General features: G+C 32.4%; 2 protein-coding genes across 2 annotated transcripts; both read right to left on the reverse strand.

Moving 5' to 3' along the window:
- On the reverse strand, nt 1–4,586 carry LOC123887007 (chaperone protein dnaJ 72). The gene is made up of 3 exons (XM_045936273.1): nt 3,988–4,586; nt 1,427–1,496; nt 1–778 (listed from the first exon to the last, which is right to left on the reverse strand). Exons 1-3 carry the CDS (start codon nt 4,401–4,403, stop codon nt 701–703), a joined length of 564 nt encoding a protein of 187 aa, XP_045792229.1. The 5' UTR covers nt 4,404–4,586; the 3' UTR covers nt 1–700.
- An 894-nt stretch (nt 4,587–5,480) lies between these two features.
- On the reverse strand, nt 5,481–9,525 carry LOC123887425 (probable steroid-binding protein 3). The gene is made up of 2 exons (XM_045936745.1): nt 8,493–9,525; nt 5,481–5,899 (listed from the first exon to the last, which is right to left on the reverse strand). The coding sequence occupies exons 1-2, from the start codon at nt 8,816–8,818 to the stop codon at nt 5,644–5,646; spliced, it is 582 nt and encodes a 193-aa protein (XP_045792701.1). The 5' UTR covers nt 8,819–9,525; the 3' UTR covers nt 5,481–5,643.
- Nucleotides 9,526–21,083: the final 11,558 nt, after the last annotated feature.

Below are 21,083 nucleotides of genomic sequence, written 5' to 3' on the forward strand. Positions count from 1 at the left end.
TTTCTTTTTTTTGACATAACATTCTACATTGGACCCAACCATATTGATATACAGTCTAGTTGTCCAATTTTGATGTTAGTATAATATTGCTGCTTTGTTTGGATGAGAAAAGAAAGTGAAAGGAAAAAAAGTAAAAAGAAAGAATGTTGAAGGAATGAAACTGTGAGTAGAAAGTAAATGGAAAGTGAGATGCATTTTTAGTTGTTTGTTATAAGAGAAAGTGAAAAAAAGTAAGAGGAAAGAAAGGTATGTAAATTAAAAATGACAAATATACCCTCAAATAAAAATAGAATGTATTCTTTTTACTATTAAAATAAGTATTTTATTTAATCCCAAAAAAAAAGTATTTTATTATAATGTATGAAAAGTATAAAAAGTTAATGAATTGAAGGAAAAAAAAAATCACTTTATTACTACCCGCTAATTTAAGTGTAATTTGACTGATTAAAAATATCACTGTACATTGAAGATCTTCATAATATCAGTCATCCGATCTTTAATCAAACCACCCAAATCTGTGTCCGCATGACTGCAGAGATCCAATGTCCAGTACACTGAATACATACTAACATTGTAAATCGCACTTATGAATACTTTATCCTTGCGATCAATCCCAAAACTGAAAGCTTCCATCAATCACCATTTATTAAATGTGAAGAAGCATTCGAGTGGCAAGTGAAGCGGAGAGCAGAGAATTGAATCAAGGACGTTCATTCGTGTTATCTTCTTTATACGATTTTGTTTTCTCAATGGTGTTCATGGCTTCTTCAAAAGATTTCTGAGTGCAAAATAATATTCAAACATGCAAAGGAATGAGTCAGTATTGCTGCACATAAGGTTAACGAAGAAAGCTTAAATAAATCTCACCGAAAAATCAAAGAATAAATTAGTAATCACTTTTTTAATACGCAAAAGCCAAACTGTTAACATGGTAACTGAGATCAAAACTGGAAAATGCATAATCATTAGCTGCCATGCTATCCATGACTAGAAATGATGAAATGTATCTTATATAGGTGCATCAAGGAGAATTTGTAGAAACTTTGTAAACGGATACAATTTTACAAGACATCCACTAGTTTGCCTTTTAGTTTACTAGTTTTGGTGTACCGCATAATTGTAATATTGCGGATTTGCGGCTGAGTTAGTGGCTGGTTTTTCAAGACAAAGTAAGATCTTTGTATAGTTCTAGCACCAAATTTCATTTCCTATCTTTTGAGGTAGGATTTATCATTTGAATAGATTTTAATTCAGCTTAAAAAATGACGCCGGAGAATAAAAAGGCAGGTGCATATGGACCAACTAATATGAACTTCAAAAATTGATGTCGAGACGAAAATGAAACAAAGGAATCATTATGCTGAGATGCGGTATTCGAAGGATTGAAAAACATACCAAGAAAAAACAGAGAAAACCAAAAGCTTACCCCAGAATTTTGCATCTTCCATAAGGATTCTCCACTTGTATCAACAACAATCATCACACCTAATATAGCTCTGGACAAGAATCTTCAATCAGTTTATCAGAAAAATATTATTAACATCAACAGCTAAATACTTGATAGTTTTTTGTAGATACAGATTAATGATATGAGTATCAATAATTTAAGGAGTTCCTCAAAGCTAGTGGTGGACTGGTGGTTATGATAAATACTTGTCCCAGACCATTGCAAGGAAAACTATAACCAAAATCCTTTTTATCCGGTATTAACCTGGAAGTTCAATGTGCTTTTTTACTTTCTTTTCTTCAACAAAAATATGCTACACTGATGCAAGGTGTTTTGAAGTGTGACATAAACAATATTATTATGAGAATCTATCATGATTGGTTAGTTTTTATGAATTACAAGTTATTGTGAAGATGCTAGAACGGACCATAATCCTTGCAGCTGATCAGCAGTGGTTATCTATGTGATGCTACAAACCTGTTCTCATTTATAGTTGGTTTCTTTCACAGAGGATATTGCTCTGCCCGAGGTATCTCAAAATTTGTATTAACTCTTTATAAATTCAATGGTTTTACTCTTAGCTTCTTGTTATTTACAGAGAAACTAGTTGCCACAATGCGGATGGTTCATGCATGCAATCTCAGAATGAAATTGGGAGCAGAAAATAGTAAACAAGCTTTAAAGATCAGTCTTGGGTCATTGTGTATATCTGCTTCTATATGCTGTGTAATGAAACATGAATCACTCATGTCAAAAAAAAATAAAAAAATGAAACATGAATCACTAGAATATTTAATGTAACATTTTATTAGTCTGGGATCACTTTATGCAAGTTTTTCTCCATGGAATAGAGTAACTTACCTATAAACACATTGTCCAAAGGAATTCTTAGTCCAGAATTATCTGACACCGAGAACTCAAGAACAAAATTATTTTATACTCTAGTCAGGTTATTATTGTGAGGGAAGTGAGGCAACCGAGACCATGCATGAAGTCAAATCAGTTCTCTATAAGAATTACTTAACTGAAATTAAAAAATGGGTCATGATTCAAAGCAAAGACTTAAGACTCGATTTCAGAGTTAATTTTTCAAACCAAAATACATGATCTCTGTTTGTCAAAAAAAAAAAAAAAAATACATGATCTCTGAAAACCAAAAATATGTTGACAAAGGAACACACCTTCAGTTATTATTAAGTTCACACACTGTATGTGTGGTTTTCTTCCATTAACTTTCTTAATTCAATTAATTATTAGTCAATACTATAATTCAAACTCGTGCTGGAATATTATAAGCTAATACAATGCTGCAACTGTTTCCTCTGTTTTTCATTTTCATCTTTAGTAAATTATGTTATTTTTGGACCAGAATTTCCTACATTCATGAAAGCACACAGTCACAGTAGTTAGCAAATCAGAATAGACGGCCTACATTTGGGTTTCTCAAACCGGATTTAAAACAAAAGCTTAAATTAAAATGGTTTGATCTTCATCTAAAAGACTAAAAGTTCGCATGTTTTGGTGACTAAAAGGAAGTAGGAACCTATTTCCATTATTTTCAGTTTCACTCTGTTTCCTACAATTTTATTTTAAAAATGGTAAATGCAGCAAACAAAGCATCAATGATTACTCAAATCTCAAAAACATAGCACACATTATTAACAGTAACGAAAATTTAACCCTCAAACATTAAAAATTCCAACAAAAGACTTTAAATTTATCCCCGATTATCTAAGGTACTATCCGTATCTTATGCATACCCTCAAAACTTTGTCCTTAGTTAAAAGGCGCATATTCCCCGGTCGAATCAAAGGAGTATGAGTATTTATAAACTACTCTTAGTCCCCAAGAAATTTTTACAATGTAAGAGTCTACCAAAACAATATTCCTTGGTCGAATCAAAGGAGCTAAAGGGTTGTCAGCCTAAACCTCGTGTCTAGCCAATGTTCCAAACTCGAATATGTTGCTTTACTGAGGAATTGTCCACTTCAGGTCTTAAGTGAGCCCTCACACTTTTGTCCTTAGTTAAAAAGCTGTCTACTTAACACAATGAGTGTTATAAAATACCCTTAGCTCGACCCAAATTCGGTAAAACTTTCTAGTTCACTAGAACAAACACCTTCACAAAATCCATAACTCAAATTTTATTTTATTTTTGTTTTCACCACCAGTTTAATCTGGTTTGGGGTCAGTTCTGACATCAAGTGGTTACAGCGCCCTCCCGATCGCAGTTGCGGGGGATCGAACCGCAGTCCTCCCTACCAAGTTCAGCGTCAATCACCCCTGAACCAACGAATGATTGATATAACTCAATTCTTTTTTGGTTGACAGACAAAATGACATTGGAAACTCATACACACAAAGTGGAGGGACAAGGGTTCGAACCCCAGTCATGGCGTCCCACCTAGCAATTTCGACATTTCAGCCTATTTTACTAGACTCCATAATTCAAAAATTAAACTAGAACTAGCAGCAATTAACAACAATCAGAATTAACAACAAATTAATTACAATAATAAGAAAACAAAAGATTGGCTTACGCTGCGAATCCAAGATTAAGAAGTGAAGATTTCGCCGTCAAAATCCGAATAACAACTTCAAACTTCGACGCAAAACCACCACCATTAGACCTAGTTTTATACTCATAACCACTCCCACTTCTACCATGTCCATAACTATATTGAGAGTAATAATAGTTACCACTGTTACCGCCGGCACTTTGTCTTCCGGCACCGGACCGCCACCGGTAATTGTAATCGGCGCGTTTACGATCATCCATGAGAACTTCGTATGCTTCAGAAACCTGCTTGAATTGAAGTGTAGCGTTATCTTTAACGGATTTCGGTGATTGAGAATGCTTATCTGGATGAAATTGAAACGCTAATTTTTTGAATGCTGCTTTGATTTCTTCTTTTGAAGCTGTTTTGTGTAAACCTAAAACCTTGTAATGATCCATTGATATGGTGTTTATGGTGTTTGTGTGTGTGGATTTGATTTGATTTGGGATCAAATTTTGTTTTTAGGGATTTTTTTTTGTTTAATTTTCTTGGGGGAATTTTCTCGGGAAAGTGGTGAGTGAAAATGGAAGGGAAGAAGAAGAAGTTATCCATGGCGCGAAGAATTGAGTCGTGGCTGTGTTGTGACCTCTTCTTTGTCTTCTTTTGATTCTCTCGTGGCAATTTTTTGGAGGAAAAGTTTGAAATTTCTTGAAATTGAGGACTAAAGTGCAATTAAAATCTTGATTTTGAAATTAAATAGATAATTTTTTTGGACCAAACTTATGTACAGTTCCATATACACGGTTCTTACTGTGCTAGATACATGGTGGAGTTATTTTTATTTAAAAATAATTTTCTTTTTCTTTTATTAATTAAAAAATATAAATAACTATCTTTTTGTGAGAGGAACGGGAAAAACTGTATCTAAAGAAATGCATATAAGTTTTGTCCTAATTTTTTTTTAGTATTCTCTTATTTTAATTATAATCAATTGCAGCTCCATGTTGATTCATTGGTGGTGGTATTGAATCTTGCATCTCAAAATGAATGGATCATTTGTCGGTTGAAGTTTAATGCAAAATATTTGCAGTATACTTCGTATTGATTGGAAAGTTAGAATTTGCTAGTCATATAAAGAACTTCAAATGGTTAGTGAGCATATCAGAAACTACTTTTTTTATAAGTTCTTCTAATATCTCATAAGATAAGTCTAATATAAGCTATTTCAAAGGCTCTCTCAATTGAAATACAATTTAACTCATTTAACACATCTCTTGTCTACACATTTAGCTATTTGACAACACTTTGTCCAAAATCACGCATCACAGAACAATATTGGCACTTTGTCCAAAATCGCGTATCACAGAACAATATCGTTTGATAAAATTCTGCCGCGCCGCTATTTGACAACAAAGTACTTAAGTCAGACACTTTTTAAGGTACAACACTCCCTGGACTATAAGAATATATTTTCTCAAGTCAAAATTTCACACAAACTATGTCATGTGAAAGTTTTGGATCTACTTTTTTCTTCATAACTACTCAATAGGGTAAGGTTTTATACATATTTTATGAAGAAATAGATATATACAAAATTTTAACATGTCATGTGAAATTTTAACATGAGAGAATTACACAACACAACCATATCTACTATACAACAACACAACAGCTTTCTATTCGGCTTACTCGTGTCGTTCATTGTTCAGATTCAAAATTGTCTTCTTGACTATGCTCAATTTGCTGAGTTCTTTGTTCCGGAACAAGCTGGCCAACTTTTGGATACTTGTCTATGAATTTATATTCCCAATCCTCTAAAATTGCGAGCTCTGACTCGTCCAAACCTTCGAGGTTCCCGTTAATATCTTGAGGTTTAAAAGACAGAAGAGCAAGGGCTCGGCTACATTCCTTTCCAGCAAACATTGTATACGATCCTCCTGGACCATAAAAATTCCTGCATATATATGATCAAGCAAAGTCTATCAGCTCATTTGGGAGAAAACAACAGTTCAAACTACATTAATATAACAAGGAACCACGCAGTGTTCATATTCTAAAACACAACAGTGCTATAGAGTCACTATGGCCACTATTTGACAACATTTTGTATTGAATAGCTATTGTGGAACAATAGCGATTTGTTCAAATTCCTATACGCTATACTCTGCTATAGCACCACTATAGCAGCTATTCAACAACATTGGAATTGCCGCATTCTAAACTATTATGATTATGCTTGACAATGATGAAAAAGGTATAACTGAAGGAAATAGATGGAGTATTCAACTCATTATAAGCAAGCAGAGGTAGGTTTCAGGAAGCAAAAAAAAATTGCTTCACAATAAGTAACTATATATTTACTTATAAATCAAACCATAAAATTTGGCATGATCAGAGTGAATTCAACTCAAACAAGTGCTCCAACCTTCAACTAAGAAATCATCCATCCACGCAAATATTGTGCATGATTGAATTCTAAAAATGCATAGTGCATGATAATAGAATGATATGCCAGCAATATACCAAAAAAAAAAAAAAACGAATGATATGCCAGCATTTTAGTGCATGTTCAGATCATTAATGCAAGCAAGTCCTAAGACAATTTACAGATTTTGTAAAGTTTAACAAGATATTTCTCAGGTACAATAACACTTATTCCAAACTATGGATTAAGGGCCCGTTTGGAATAGCTTATTTTTTACCTTAAGCAAAACAACTTAAGAAAATAAATAAGTTTTTCAAGGTAGTTAATGAAAAAAATAGCTTATAAAAATACCGTTTTCGTTAGTGGAAACTTATATATTAACATAAAAACTTATTTATTTGCATAAGTTGTTTTGCATAAGCTCAAAAATAAGCTATTCCAAATGGACCCTAAGGGTTATTGTCCTCAGAAATATCTCTTAAGCACATGTCACTAGAGGTGTCCTGAGAAATATTTTGAGAGAGTAAACCTTCAAGTTAATTTTCTTAAACACGTGTCGCTAGAGGTGAAGGTGAATATGAGAGGTGAACGCAAGCAATCTTTATTATTCCATTCAACTTAGGTATCAAATAAAGCTTTGTGGCTGATTTATTTCTAACCAAATTATTCCGTAATTTAGTCTTCATTTGAGTCCCGAGACACAACTCACTTGAACTTATTCAAAAATATAATAATTGTGACTGCGATTGAGGCCAAATTGTCAAGGTTTTTAACACCTCTAACTAACACTACATTTATTTATATAAGTCTCTAACACTACATTAGTGCTATATTTCAATGCAATTTCTGCAATAACAAAGATCGTGACACAACCACAGCTGCAACCACAATTAAAAATTTTGCACTTAACACTTACAGTTCAGATTAAATTTTGGTAAAACCAATATTGACCATCACCACCATATAATAACATTGAATGGTCAAGATTGACTCGATTACCCTTTTTCATGCTCTCAACCTCACTTGATTCTACTCTTGAAAATTGTATGAGTGAAAACTGAAAAGACAAATTAGTACTCGAAATTGTGAGCATTCATAAAAACAGTGGAATCACACAATGTTGCCAATTGCAGATAGTGGAAAATAGTGGTTGTGCTACAGAGCTGCTATAACCATTAACGACTATTAGACAACATTTTGTACTAAATAGTAAATAGCGTATTGAAATGTTCAAATTCTTCTATGCCATAGCACTATAGCACTACTATAGCTGTTATTTAACAAAATCGGAACAACCACTTTCTAAACTACTGATTATGATTATGCCCATAATTTAGTCAAACACTTGTGCATTTCCTTAGCCCCTTATCATGATAAGCACTATGTGTTAGCTAATTCTATAACTAAAAATAAAGTTCTATACGTTGTTTTATAAGTTATCTTCCAAAGCTTGTGAAAATAAACTGGACAAAAAAACTAGTAGGCTCGTATAACAAACAAAGACATGTTTGGTATACGAACTTATATCTTATCATTTTTTCTCAATTTAAACCTGTCATCATATTACTTGAAATATGTCATTTCATAGTTAGAAGTTAGTCCGACCATTAATTTTGTTTGGTCAAGTAGCATAGTGGCTAGAAATTCCACCGTTAAAGTGGATAAGTGGGATGACCAGGGTTCGAACCTCGGCCCCCTGCATATATAATGCAATGTCATGCAAACTGAGCTAAACTCACGCGATTGTCGTTAATTTAACAAACTACAAATTTGATCGGTTAACTTATATAACTAATTGGATATAACTATATAAGCTAGTTTATCACTTATAACTTATTGGATATAGATCTTCAATTTGAAGAAGCTAGAGACATGGTGGCCAGCTCTTACAGCGGTAATTCAATTATAGAATGGAATATAGATGGACATAGTGAACAAAATATATTAAATACCATTCAGGAGATAGATATATATATATATATATATATATATATATATATATAATCACTATCCGCTATTTTTTAGAACCTACTCTGATAAATAAACTCAAATAAGTCAAACGGACAATTTCCACATCACAAATACAATACATAGAAAAGAAAAAGTAAAAAAATGAAATTACCTGCCCTCAGATACATCATAGATCTGTCCTTTAACAGAAATCAAGATAGGTTTACTTGAATTAGACCCATTATACAACCTTAACTCCTTTTCCGTAATTTCACCAACCTGAACCGGTTTTTTTGGCGGTTCAGCTATATCAAACCCGGAACCAGAACCAAACCGAGCCGAAACAACCGGTGGTTTATTGAAATCTTCAGGGGAAACAAACATGGAACTAACAGTTCGGTAAACGATGAGAGTTAAGAATGCGATTGTGAAGAAAGCTGTTGGAGAAAGACCTGTGTAGAATGTTATTTCGTCGGTTATTGTTGTGTAGAATCCCATTTTTTGAATGTTTGGTTTTGTTCTTGTTGTTGTTGTTGTTGAAGGTAAAGGTAAAAGTGGAAAAGGGAAAGAGACGAAAGATAGGGAGAAAGTAGGTGAGAGTAGTTGAAGCCAGTGTTTTAAAAACCGGACCGGACCGGCCGGTTGAACCGGTTGAACCGCGAACCGGAGGGGTCACCGGTCTGGTCTGAATGTTGGACCGTGTATGTTATTGAACCGGTCAAAACCGGAAAAACCGGTCAAAATCGGTCAAAACCGGTGAACCGGCGGTTTTGGAAAACCGGCGGTTTGAATGTTTTTTTTTTTCCTTTACCTAAGTCACAAAACGACGCCGTTTTATAATTTAAAAAAAAAAAAAAACGAAGAAGAAGAAGGAAGAAATAGAAAGAAACAGAGCATAGTATACCAAAAAAAAAAAAAAAAAAGAAACAGAGCAGAGGCATGGTGTGGATCGTTGAGAAGCTACAAAGGATAAAATATATTTCTGATTACCTTTCAAATAAATATTTATTAACAATTTGATGCATAACAAAGAAATAATAAAGAAAGGGAGAGAAGATGGAAGGCAAAAATGAGAGGATAATATTCTGCGTATTAAGAGAATAAGAGGAGGCAGCAGCAGCAGGAAGAAAGAGAAAACATGTTTCCATCAAAATTTTAGGGTTTTTTAATATAATCTAAGGAGTATATTGGGCCTTCATAATAGCAACCCGTCTTCTTTCTATCTTGGGCCAATAACTTTGATAAATTAAATTCATAAATTAATAGTACCTATTATACAATTATATTAGAATTGAATGAGTCAATGAGCCTTACAAGATTATCAAAAAATGATAAAGACTAATAAATTATAATAATTAGTTTCTATATGGACTATGTCAAAAAAAAAAAAGTTTCTATATGGATCAAACTTATATATGGTTTCATATACACAGTTTTTATTGTGCTAGATATATGTGGGAAAGTTATTTTTATTTAAAAATATATTATTTTTTTTAGTTAAAAAATATAAATAACTACCTTTTTGTGAGAGGAACAGAAAAAACAACATCTAAAGAAATGCATATAAATTTTGTCCTTTCTATATTAAATAGATAAATACCTATGATAATCAATATAAAAAATACCTATTATACCTATTATAATAAATATTAATTTTTTTTCCTATGTTTTTTGTGTGTTTAATAACTCTACTAATACGTTTTTTAGACAAGAAAATTGCAATTTTGTTATCATAATTTATTACTATGTCAATTGTTAAACTCTATAAATTTATGTTATTGTTTAAAACTTATTTTGATTTCTATTTTGTACTATTTTAATGTGTGATGACAATGTTTAAGATTTAAATTTAAAAACTTGTGACATTATGAGTTTATGAAATTTTTAAATTTTCATATTTTTTATGATTTTTTTTAACTATAGTCTATATATAGACCGGTTCAATAACTATATAGAGACCGGTTCATTCCATCGGTTTAATCCGTTTTAATCCGGTTTATCATGCGGTTCGACCAGTGACTTAGTGGTTCGACCAATGAACCAGTGACCCAGTGTCCTCGCCGGTTCGACGACCGGTCCGGTTTTTAAAACACTGGTTGAAGCTACTACCAAATGCGAATTCTGAACTCAATTTGGGTCAAGACTTCTTTTGATTAATTTTTTTTAATTTAATTTATATATATTGTTGGTGTAAAGTTATTTTAGACATGGATTCAATAATATATCATCACATCATGTATTATTATTAAAAACACATGATGTGTGATGTTCATTAAATGATATGACAACATATCATTAGATGCATGTGTAAAAAAAATTACACTAAAGATACATGACAATTAAACTCAACATTTTTTACCAAAACAGTGTATTTCATGTGAAAAAAATATATATATTTATTTAATACTAAGAAAAACATGTGATAATATTAAAAACTAAACAGTGTCCTAGATATGTTAACTATTTCTTTTACTACTTGTAAAGGGCAAAATTACACTACATGTCCTTTATCTTATTTTTTTATAATACTTTGGTCCTTTATTTTTTTTTATTTGTAACACTTTGGTCATTTATTTTTTATAAATAAATAAGATAAGGAGTAAAATGTTACAAAAAAGAAAGATAAAGGACCAAATTGTTACAAAAAAAAGATAAAGGACCAAAGTGTTACAAAAAAATAAGATAAAGGACCTGTAGTGTAATTTTGCCAAAAATCTCTCTCAATCGAAGTTGCGGGGATCGAACTGTGATACTCCCTACCAAATTCAGCATTAATCACAACTGAACCAACTAATGATTGGTAGGGGTTTCTTTTAGTGTGGTATGCAATTGTGTGGTCCATTTGGAGAGCAAAAAATGATTCAATTCTTTCATCTAAAGGGGTGGAAATTGATGAAGTTTTAAAAAGAACTAGGTTGATTTCTTGGAAGTGGTTAACGGTGATAAATAAGGGAGGAGTTTGTAGTTTTTATGAATGGTAAACTTGTCCAAGTCATTAAAGACTAAGTATGTTGGTGCATTTAGATGGTTCGATGCCAAAGCTTCGCACTGCGTCATCCTCAGGTATGAGAAAAACACCTCACGTGCACCAGATGATAAATCATTTGTTGGGATGCATGATCATTCCAACGGGGGGATTTCTTACTGGGCAGTCCATAAAATAATTTGACTAAGTATAAGTATGTTAGTGGGTTTAGATGCTTTGGTGCCAAGTTGAGATGTCATCTGACGTGAAGCTTCGCACTGCGTCATCCTCATGTATGAAGCACCTCTCGTGCACCTGATGATAAATCCTTTGTTGGGCTGCATGATCATTCCAACGCGGGGATTTTTTATTGGTCAGTCCATAAAATAATTTGACTAAGTATAAGTATATTGGTGCGTTTAGATGCTTTGATGCCAAGTTGAGATGTCATCTGAGGTAAAGCTTTGCACTGCGTCGTCCTCCGGTATGAGAAAAGTACATCATGTGCACCTGATGATAAATCCTTTGTTGGGATGCATGGTCATTCCAACATGGGGATTTCTTACTAGGCAACCCATAAAATAATTTGACTATGTTTTTTAGGTTTTTATGATAACAAATATCATATACAAATGTATCATAACGACCAAAAAGACATAGTCAAATTATTTTATGGATATATTTTACCATATATTTTACGATCAATTTTCTAAAAAACTTTTAGGTACACAACATTAACAATAGTTGTCTTTGATAAGTCCATATCATCGGTTATCAAGATTTTCAAATCAGTTCGAGTTTTTACACATGACATAGCAACATACAATTGACCATGAGTAAAAACTGGTCTTGGAAGATATAAGCCTACCTGACCCAAAGTTTGTCCTTGAATTTTACTATTGTCATTGCAAAGCAAACACACAGAGGGAATTGACGACGATGAAAACTGATTGAAACATTAGCATCTGAGGGAATCAAATTCATTCTTGCAATGTAAACCACATCACCAATGTTTGTCCCCGTTACAATTTTATCATCGATGACATTAACTCCCGTGTATGTAACAGTTAAACGTGTAACATTGCATAAGTCTGTCGCAACATCAATATTCCTTAGCAACATGATTGGGACACCAACTTTGACAATTAATCTATGATTTGGTAACCCATAACACTTTATTTCATTTAAGAATTCAGTTGTAATCGACTGATGGTCAACATCAATATCCTCGTCACATTTTGAATAGTATCACAAATGAGAAATTCTCTGGAATCTCTAGGTATTAGAGCAAGAAAATAACTATTTATTTTTTCTACAACTTCAAGGGTTGGTGCAAGTATGGCTCTATATTCAAAGAAATTAGGATACGAGTTTTTGAAAGAAAAGAGGGTAAGGGAGTAATATCAACAATGTTGATATTACTCTCCTCCTTCCTTTTTGTTAGTAGTCTTTTATTTCTCAACAAATCAAGATAAATTGCATCAACAATCTCACTAATATGATTACATGTCCTTGCATTACAATATCTGATGGAATTTCAACAATCGACTCCCCATCTTCAGAGACACCAACTTTTCCAAGATATCATGAATCCACTTAGAAAATTGTTTCAATTTTTTGTTTTCAATTGAATCAGAAGCAAATTGCAATCACATGTTTTGGTTCAAAGTTAAGACTCTACACCCACGCCACAAAAAATATGAATTAATCATAGCATGCACAATGTCAGCTCGAGATCCTTTAGGGATGACAGACAAAATTTGTCTAAAATCTCCACCAAGAACAACAGTTTTTCCACCAAAATGAAGATGAGCATTACTACGATCAATACCACTCATTATATCTTGCAAAGTTTGATGAAAAGCTTCAAAAGCTCATTTATTAATCATTGGTGCTTCATCCCAAATTATTAAACTTGTCATAATCAGCAGCTTTGTTTTGTCACTCTCATTTTTAGAACCAGCTTAAATATAAAAATGTTAAATCCAATGAGAATGATAACAAAAATTATTCAACAACAACATAACTTGTCATTAATAGGCTAAAAAGTAAATGTGAATCACCCATTTCGAAAGTTTACCACATCAACAAATAGGGCGTTAACAAACAACCTATAACAACAGTCTGACCTGTATATAAACATAATAAGAGCTTTAAAACATTAACCACATAAGGAAAAACAATATGAAAATATCATCAAAATATCTTGGGTACAACACACCAAACCTTGTTGTTTTGTTATCTTCGTGAATTGCAATAGAACAATAGGCGAACCAACACATGTGGCCTTCACCATTTTTTTGAAACTCATCAACAAATGACCCAGACGGTTCACACGTATAAGTACCTCTAGGGAGTTCATGAGAGAAACAAAAATGAGATTTATCATTATTAAACCAAACTTAACATTTAAACAAACAAATATGAGCTTACTTGTCATCGATTAGGTCGATTGTCACTGTTTGAGTAACTGTGTTATCATCAAAATAGTTTATATCATGCCTAACATTTGTTAATACTCCAATGATGTCTGGAAAATTCATCACCACAAATAAAATAAAAAAATCATTACATGTTTGGCATTCTTTTATTTCAAGGAAAGCCTTCAACAAAAAATCAAAATTTTTATACTCACCAACAACATAGTTAAACTTGTCTGACAACTTCTTCACATTTTCAGATTCAATAAACGACACCCCATAAGTTAGAATAAAATAACTCTAAGCAAGCTTGATCTTGGTTAGAACATTAAAAACTAACTTATATTTATAATAGCTTACCATCAAAAGACCCAAATTAATCTTAACAGAAAACATAGACATCACATAAACCCTTCCCTCAACTATATTTTCATCAAACATCGATAGCAAATCTTCAGGAATCGATCCTAAAATTTTATGTCTGTGTGTAAATAAAAATAATAAACACTTAGTAAAACCATATAAGTAACAACGTACCAAATTTATGATGTCCAGAAACAAATTAAAACTTCAGAAACTCAAATAAAGTTAAATCCTTACATTTCTATCAATGAAAATCATATCAACAGAATTAATCTCATTAGCTTTTGTAAGTTTATAGACTTTTCATTTTTAAGTACCCTCACTTTATACGACCAGGAGTAGTTCTTTCGGGCCTCACAGCAATAACATGATTATAATGTTTGGAAATTTCTTTATCCAATGAAGAATAGATTCTAATGCCATGGAGAGACATGGTGAGGAAGAGAGGTTGAAACAATGAAAAGGAAGTGGAACGATGGTAGTTTTAACTTTTTTTTTTTTATAGAATGGAGGAGCTAAGCCCCGAAAAAAATTTACAGAGAAACTAGTCTGGACACAATAGTTCCAGCTGCATCTAATGCAAATAAATGTCAAATTTGAGTCGGGCATGACTCATAAAAAATCACAGTATCAACTAGACCACACCCAATATTGGCAAGAGCATCTGCGCACAAATTTGCCTCTCGATATGTATGTCGAATCTTTACTTCCCAATCGACTTGTTTTTAAGTTTTAAGGATACACACTTATTTATGAAAAGTATAAACTCTGCTGCAAAATAAGCTTCCTAATAAAATATAGGCTTAACTACACATTTGGTCCCTTACGTTTATTTTAGGTTTCAATTTGGTCCCTTACGTTTAAAACGTATCAATTTGGTCCCTTACGTTTCCTCCGTTATCATTAGTTGGTCCTTTCTGTCAACTTTGACACTAACGCCGTTTGACTTTTACACGTGGCTAACAGTTTGCACACGTGGAATGAAACGTGACACGTGGAATGTACATGTGGAACATAATTAAAAAATAATTAATTAAAAAAACAAAAAATAATAATTAAAACAAAAAATAATAGTAAGCAAAAAAAAATTAAAAAAAAAACAAAAAAATCTAAAGGCTGTGCACGTGAATGATTCACGTGAAAACTTTATCAATTAAAAAGAAATTGTTGTAAATATAAAAGAAGAAGAATTGGGAATTTTTCAATTTAGGGTTCTTGAACAAACAACACGACGGCGACAGAAGCAAACAAGACGACGACGATAGAGGCGAAGACCGAGGAACTAATGCAAAGAACGACATTGAAGCCATAAGAAGCAATTCCTGGTACGTTTCCTTGTTCGATTTAGGCTTCGATTTATGTTGTTTTTGTGTTTGTGGTCCAATTTGTAACTGGTAGTTCTCTTTTAGGGTTTAATGTTTGTTTAATCTGTGTGTGCTTAAAAATTGTGGTCCCATTTCGTAATTGAATGGAATTGTAGGGTTTAATGTTTGTTTAAGTTGTGTGTACTTCAAAATTGTGGTCCAAAGTGTTGTTTAAATGCTTGTCTTTATGTTGTTGTACGTATTCATTTAGTGTTTGTTTAATAGTTGCTTTCTGACATTATGGGACCATGCTTGTCTATGTTGTTGTATGTATTATATTGTAAGGTACGTAATGTATTTTATTTTTTTTGTCTGGTATAGGTAATGGAGGATAGTCGTTTTATTTGTAAAATTCGTTATGGGGGTTGTTTTAGTAATAAGAACAATTTAGATTATGTTGGAAAAGAAACTGAATGGAATTGTGACAGTGATAGATGGTCATATTGGGAGTTAACAAGTATTTTAGAAGACAAAGGTGTAAATTCTGCCCATATATTAGGAATGTGGTATAATGACCCAAGAGAGGTGTTAGGCCTAGGGCTTAGAGACATAAAAGATGATAAATGTGCTTTTGACATGATTAAAATAGCCCAACAGCATGGGACTGTTGATGTCTTTGTTGATAATGGACCTAACTATGTTTTAGGGCCTAGTAAGAACCAAGAGGAAGTTATAGACAATGGTACGTCATTATGAGATAGTTAGAGAAAGTAGTCCAGTTGTTGGTTTAGAAAATGACAATGATGTTCATAATGAGATATTTGGGCAGGGCTACTATTCAGAAAATGATAATGAAAGTGGTGGTGGTGATGATGAAAGTGAGAGTGGAGATAGTGCTAGAAGAAACAAGGGATTCTTGGACATGGTTCCTTCAACTTTTGATCAATGACTTAGGTGGAACCAACTTATGCAGTACTTACACATTCATAAGTGATCAACAAAAGGTACTTATAAGGTTTTTTTGGTTATTGATTTTTATTGTTTTCCTTATTTTAATTGTTAAATATACATTAATATTTTTTTGTGTATAGGGTCTGTTACCAGCAATTAATGAGCTTTTGCCTGGCGTTGATCAACGATTTTGTGTTAGACACTTATACAATAACTTTAAAAAGCGATTCCCTGGAAAAAACTTGAAGTTACTTATGTGGAAGGCTGCAAAGGCCACATATCCACAAGCTTGGATGAGAGAAATGCAGGAAATCAAGAAGATCAGTAGTGATGCCTACAAGTACCTAATCAAAATACCACCAAGGTTTTGGAGTAAGTCATATTTCAAGCCTGGGCCAAAGTGTGACATACTACTGAACAACATGTCAGAAGCTTTTAATTCTGTCATTGTTGGTCCAAGAAAGAAGCCAATAGTTACCATGATAGAGGAAATAAGGGTGTATCTCATGGACAGATGGCAAAAGAATAGGGAAGCAATAGAAAAATTTGAAGGAAGTATATTACCTAAGATTAAGAAGAATATTGCCAAAGAAACTGAATACACCAATATATTGATGGCAAGGTAATGTCATTTCTTTCATTAAATTACATGTATTATTTGTATTAAACAAAATTTAATATTGTCCTTAATTTCACTGTAGGCAATCTGGTGAGTTTTACTTTGAGGTTAGACACATAAGTTCAACTGGAGACAAGTTTGTTGTGAATTTGGAAACTAGGGAATGTAGTTGTAGAAAGTGGATGTTGACAGGAATCCCTTGTTGTCATGCTATTACAAGCATTCAAAAAAAGCTACAAAAGGTTGATGACTACATACCATCATACTATAGGAAGGAGAGATATAAGGCTTGTTATGCACCTATCATTTACCCATGTAATGGCCAGTCTGTTTGGGAAAAAACACTATACACTATTTTGCAACCACCACCAATTAGAAGACAACCTGGAAGGCCAAAAAAGAAGAGAAACAGAGAGGAAGGTGAATTGTTTAGGGAGCCTGGACAATTGAATAAGAAAGGAATGAAACAACATTGCAGGAGGTGTAATCTAGTTGGGCACAACAAATCAACATGCAGGTTACCTCCACCAGCAACTGCACCAGATACTGATAATACACCAGTCACTGGTATGTTAAGAGGCTGCAACTACTACCCAACCTGAAGTGACCACAAGAAAGTCACCAAGAAACAAAAATGCTGCAACTACTACTCAACCTGAAGTGACCACAAGAAAGTCACCAAGAAACAAAGAGGTTGTGGCTATTACTCAACCACCCCCATCCACAAGAAAGTCACCAGTAAAGAGAAAGATGCAAGAAGCATCAACACAACCACTCCCAGCCACAAGAAAGTCTCCAATCAAGAGAAACAAAACTGTGATGACTGCATCAAAGGCACCAAAGTCCACACCAAAGGCACCAAAGTCTGCACCAAAGGCACCACCAAAGGCTGCACCATTCAAGCCACCAAGGAATGCACAAAAGCCACCATTCAAACCATAACACTTTGGTTTATTATGTAATGACTTATGATGTAATTACTTATAATGTATGGTCTGTATTTTGAAAGATACTGATATTATGATATTTTGCAAGCTTTAATTAGGATTACTTTATTATCTAAGCTTGGTTTAGGATTTCTATATTTTGCAAGTTTAGGTACTCATATGAATTCTGACTTATGATGTAATGACCCTGTGAGGTACTGATATTATGCCATTTTGGAACCTTATGGTATTATGCTATTTATGAACCTTATGATATCATGATTTAGAAATTTATGATATTATGCTATTTTGGATAATGTAATGTACTGATATTACTGGTATGCTATTTTGCTATTTTACTATTTTACTGATATGCTCTTTTACTATACTGATATGCTATTTTGGAAATTTAAGAAAAACACATAATAATAAGTAGAATGATAAGAGTAAAAGAAAAGCTAATGTAATGTACTGATATGCTAATCAGTAGAATGCATCAGTAGAAGCTGGTAAAATACCAAGAACATTGCCAAAACATTTCAAATTGCCAATTGGCCAAAGTACATTACATTCACCACATTATACTAAAGATTAGACATTCAACTTTGAACCATGTTCTACATTTCAACATGTCCTTAACTTACCTACACTAAAGCTTATACACTAAAGCTTATACTCTAAAGCTTTACACATACAATTGCAACTAAAGCTTTATACACTAAAACTTATACTCTAAAGCTTTACACATACAATTGCAACTAAAACAACAATCACACATATACATACAAAACATCCAACACAAGCAAGTTTCAACATTTTTTTAGTATACAACATTTCTTCTTTCAACTTCTTAATCTTCTTCTTTTGCCTTGCAATTTTCATGTCTTAATCCTGTACTTTGAAATCAACTTCTTTAATCTTCAATTTTTTTTCATGAACCAACATTTCATTTTCTTCAATCTTAGAATCAAATTCCTCAATTTCAGCCTCTTTCTCACCATTCTCATCAACTTCTTCATTGCCAAGCCAATTGTCAAGCCAATCAAAGTAGTTACATCCAACATCATGAGGTCCCTGAAAGTTTGCAAAATAAGAAGAATAAGAAGAACAGCTCATCAATTGCAGAAAATTCTATTTTGAATCAGAAAAAAAAAAAAGCAAAAAAATTGATAATCAATTGCAGAATAATAAACGAATACCTTAAAGTTTCTGCATCCCCAAAATTTACACCCATAGTTTACAGCAGTCTTTGCAGTTCGAAGAACACAAAAAGTATCACAGCGGCATTTGGGTGTCGATATTACCGATTCACCGCGAACAAAAAGCAGGTCTTTGCAGTGGATTTGAAGAAGGACGATGACGACTAGATCTTGTTCCAACACTGTTTGATGATTTGTTGCCTGCCATTGATTGATTGAAGCTCCAATTTTGTTTTCTACTTGGTTTTCAATACGAATTGGGAGGAAGAAGAAGTAAAAACCCTAATTTTTCTAATTGGGATCAATTCTTTTATCTGTTATATATATATATAATAATTAATTTTTATTTTTTTATTACATGGCATTCCACGTGTCATGTTTCATTCCACGTGTGCAAATTGTTAGCCACGTGTAAAAGTCAAACGACGTTAGTGTCAAAAGTTGACAGAAAGGACCAAATAATGGTAACGGAGGAAACGTAAGGGACCAAATTGATACGTTTTAAACGTAAGAGACCAAATTGAAATCTAAAATAAACGTAAGGGACCAAATGTGTAGTTAAGCCTAAAATATATATCACTGCTACCAAAAGTTTATGACATATAAAAAAAGAAAAAATAAATGATGTTTCTTGTAACTGAGATGACGACGTCAAAATAAAATTTATACACCTTCGATCACTATTATAAGCAAAAAATATCTTATTATATTAATTGAAAGATTAATATATATATATATATATATATATATATATATATATATATATATGACATATATTACATATAAAAAAAATTACATCTTAAATTATCTACTAAAATGTCTCGTATCGAATTAGTGAGTTCTATAGGCACGATTGATGTAAGTATTTACTTTTTTGCTTTTCGATCTTTTTTGACTTATTACATTCCTTGTTATTTGATCTTGACGTGATTTATTTTTGTATAAAAAGTGTTTTAAACTATTTGTACCTCATATTTTTTTTAAATTTTATCATACTAGAATTTGGTCAAAATAAATTGCAAAATGCTATTTTTAAGGACTATTTTCTTGAGCGATGTCAAAGTTTTATTTTAGTGTTTCACTTTATCTATATTGAACTACTTTATTTAAATTTGTTAATAAATGATTTTATCTTTGCAAATCATTTTTTTTTTTAATTTATGCTATTGTTTTTTATTTGACATCAGAGTGCGCAGTGAAAGTATAACGCTGAATTTTTCATCTTTCAAAAATAAGTTTCAACAACAAGTTTAAATAAAAAAATTGAATCTTGCGGTTGTTTTATTCAGGTAATTTTCGAGGACGAAAATTCTTAAAGGGGGGAGAGTTGTAACACCCTGAACTTTAGGAATAGTTATTTCGTTATTATTTAATTAATTTCGGTAGAAATATATGTCGAACCAATTAATTAAAGAGAATTTAGAGGAGATGAGATGAGATTTTTATTATGGTGAGTTTGGTCCAATTTGGATAAGGAAATTGAACCTTACAATTAACATTTTAGGTACTCAAGGAGATGATCATAATTGGTGCTTTTGTTTGATGCGTGCGCGGGGATAAACAAATATGAGTTTTTATTTTTTTGAGTACATAATATGAGTTTTTATTAACTTGTAAATTAAATGAAACATTGTATCATTGTATAATTATTACTTGTAATAATTATTACTTGTAATATTAGATGGTTATTCTTTTTTATTAAAACAAAAATTTAGTCATACATTTTAAAGAAATAAGGTTCTTTTTTTTTAAGTTATTTAATTGCTAAAAATCCGGGCTGTTACAATATCCAAAATGAATCTTGCGTTTAACTGACCTAATATTGGCCACCAAATCATCTGTAGCACGCTTAACACTGCAAGAGTTTTCAATGAATTCACATCAGCGAATTCTTTGTCTTCAACTGAGGTTTTTTTGGAGTCATGAACAGCGTTTACCTGCACAATTTTCAAACACAAAAATTATTTAATATCCATCGAACATGAAGTTTTGTATGAACAACAGATGACAATTGAT

This window comes from Trifolium pratense, linkage group LG5 (assembly GCF_020283565.1).
Source record: "Trifolium pratense cultivar HEN17-A07 linkage group LG5, ARS_RC_1.1, whole genome shotgun sequence".
NCBI classification, from domain to species: domain Eukaryota; kingdom Viridiplantae; phylum Streptophyta; class Magnoliopsida; order Fabales; family Fabaceae; genus Trifolium; species Trifolium pratense.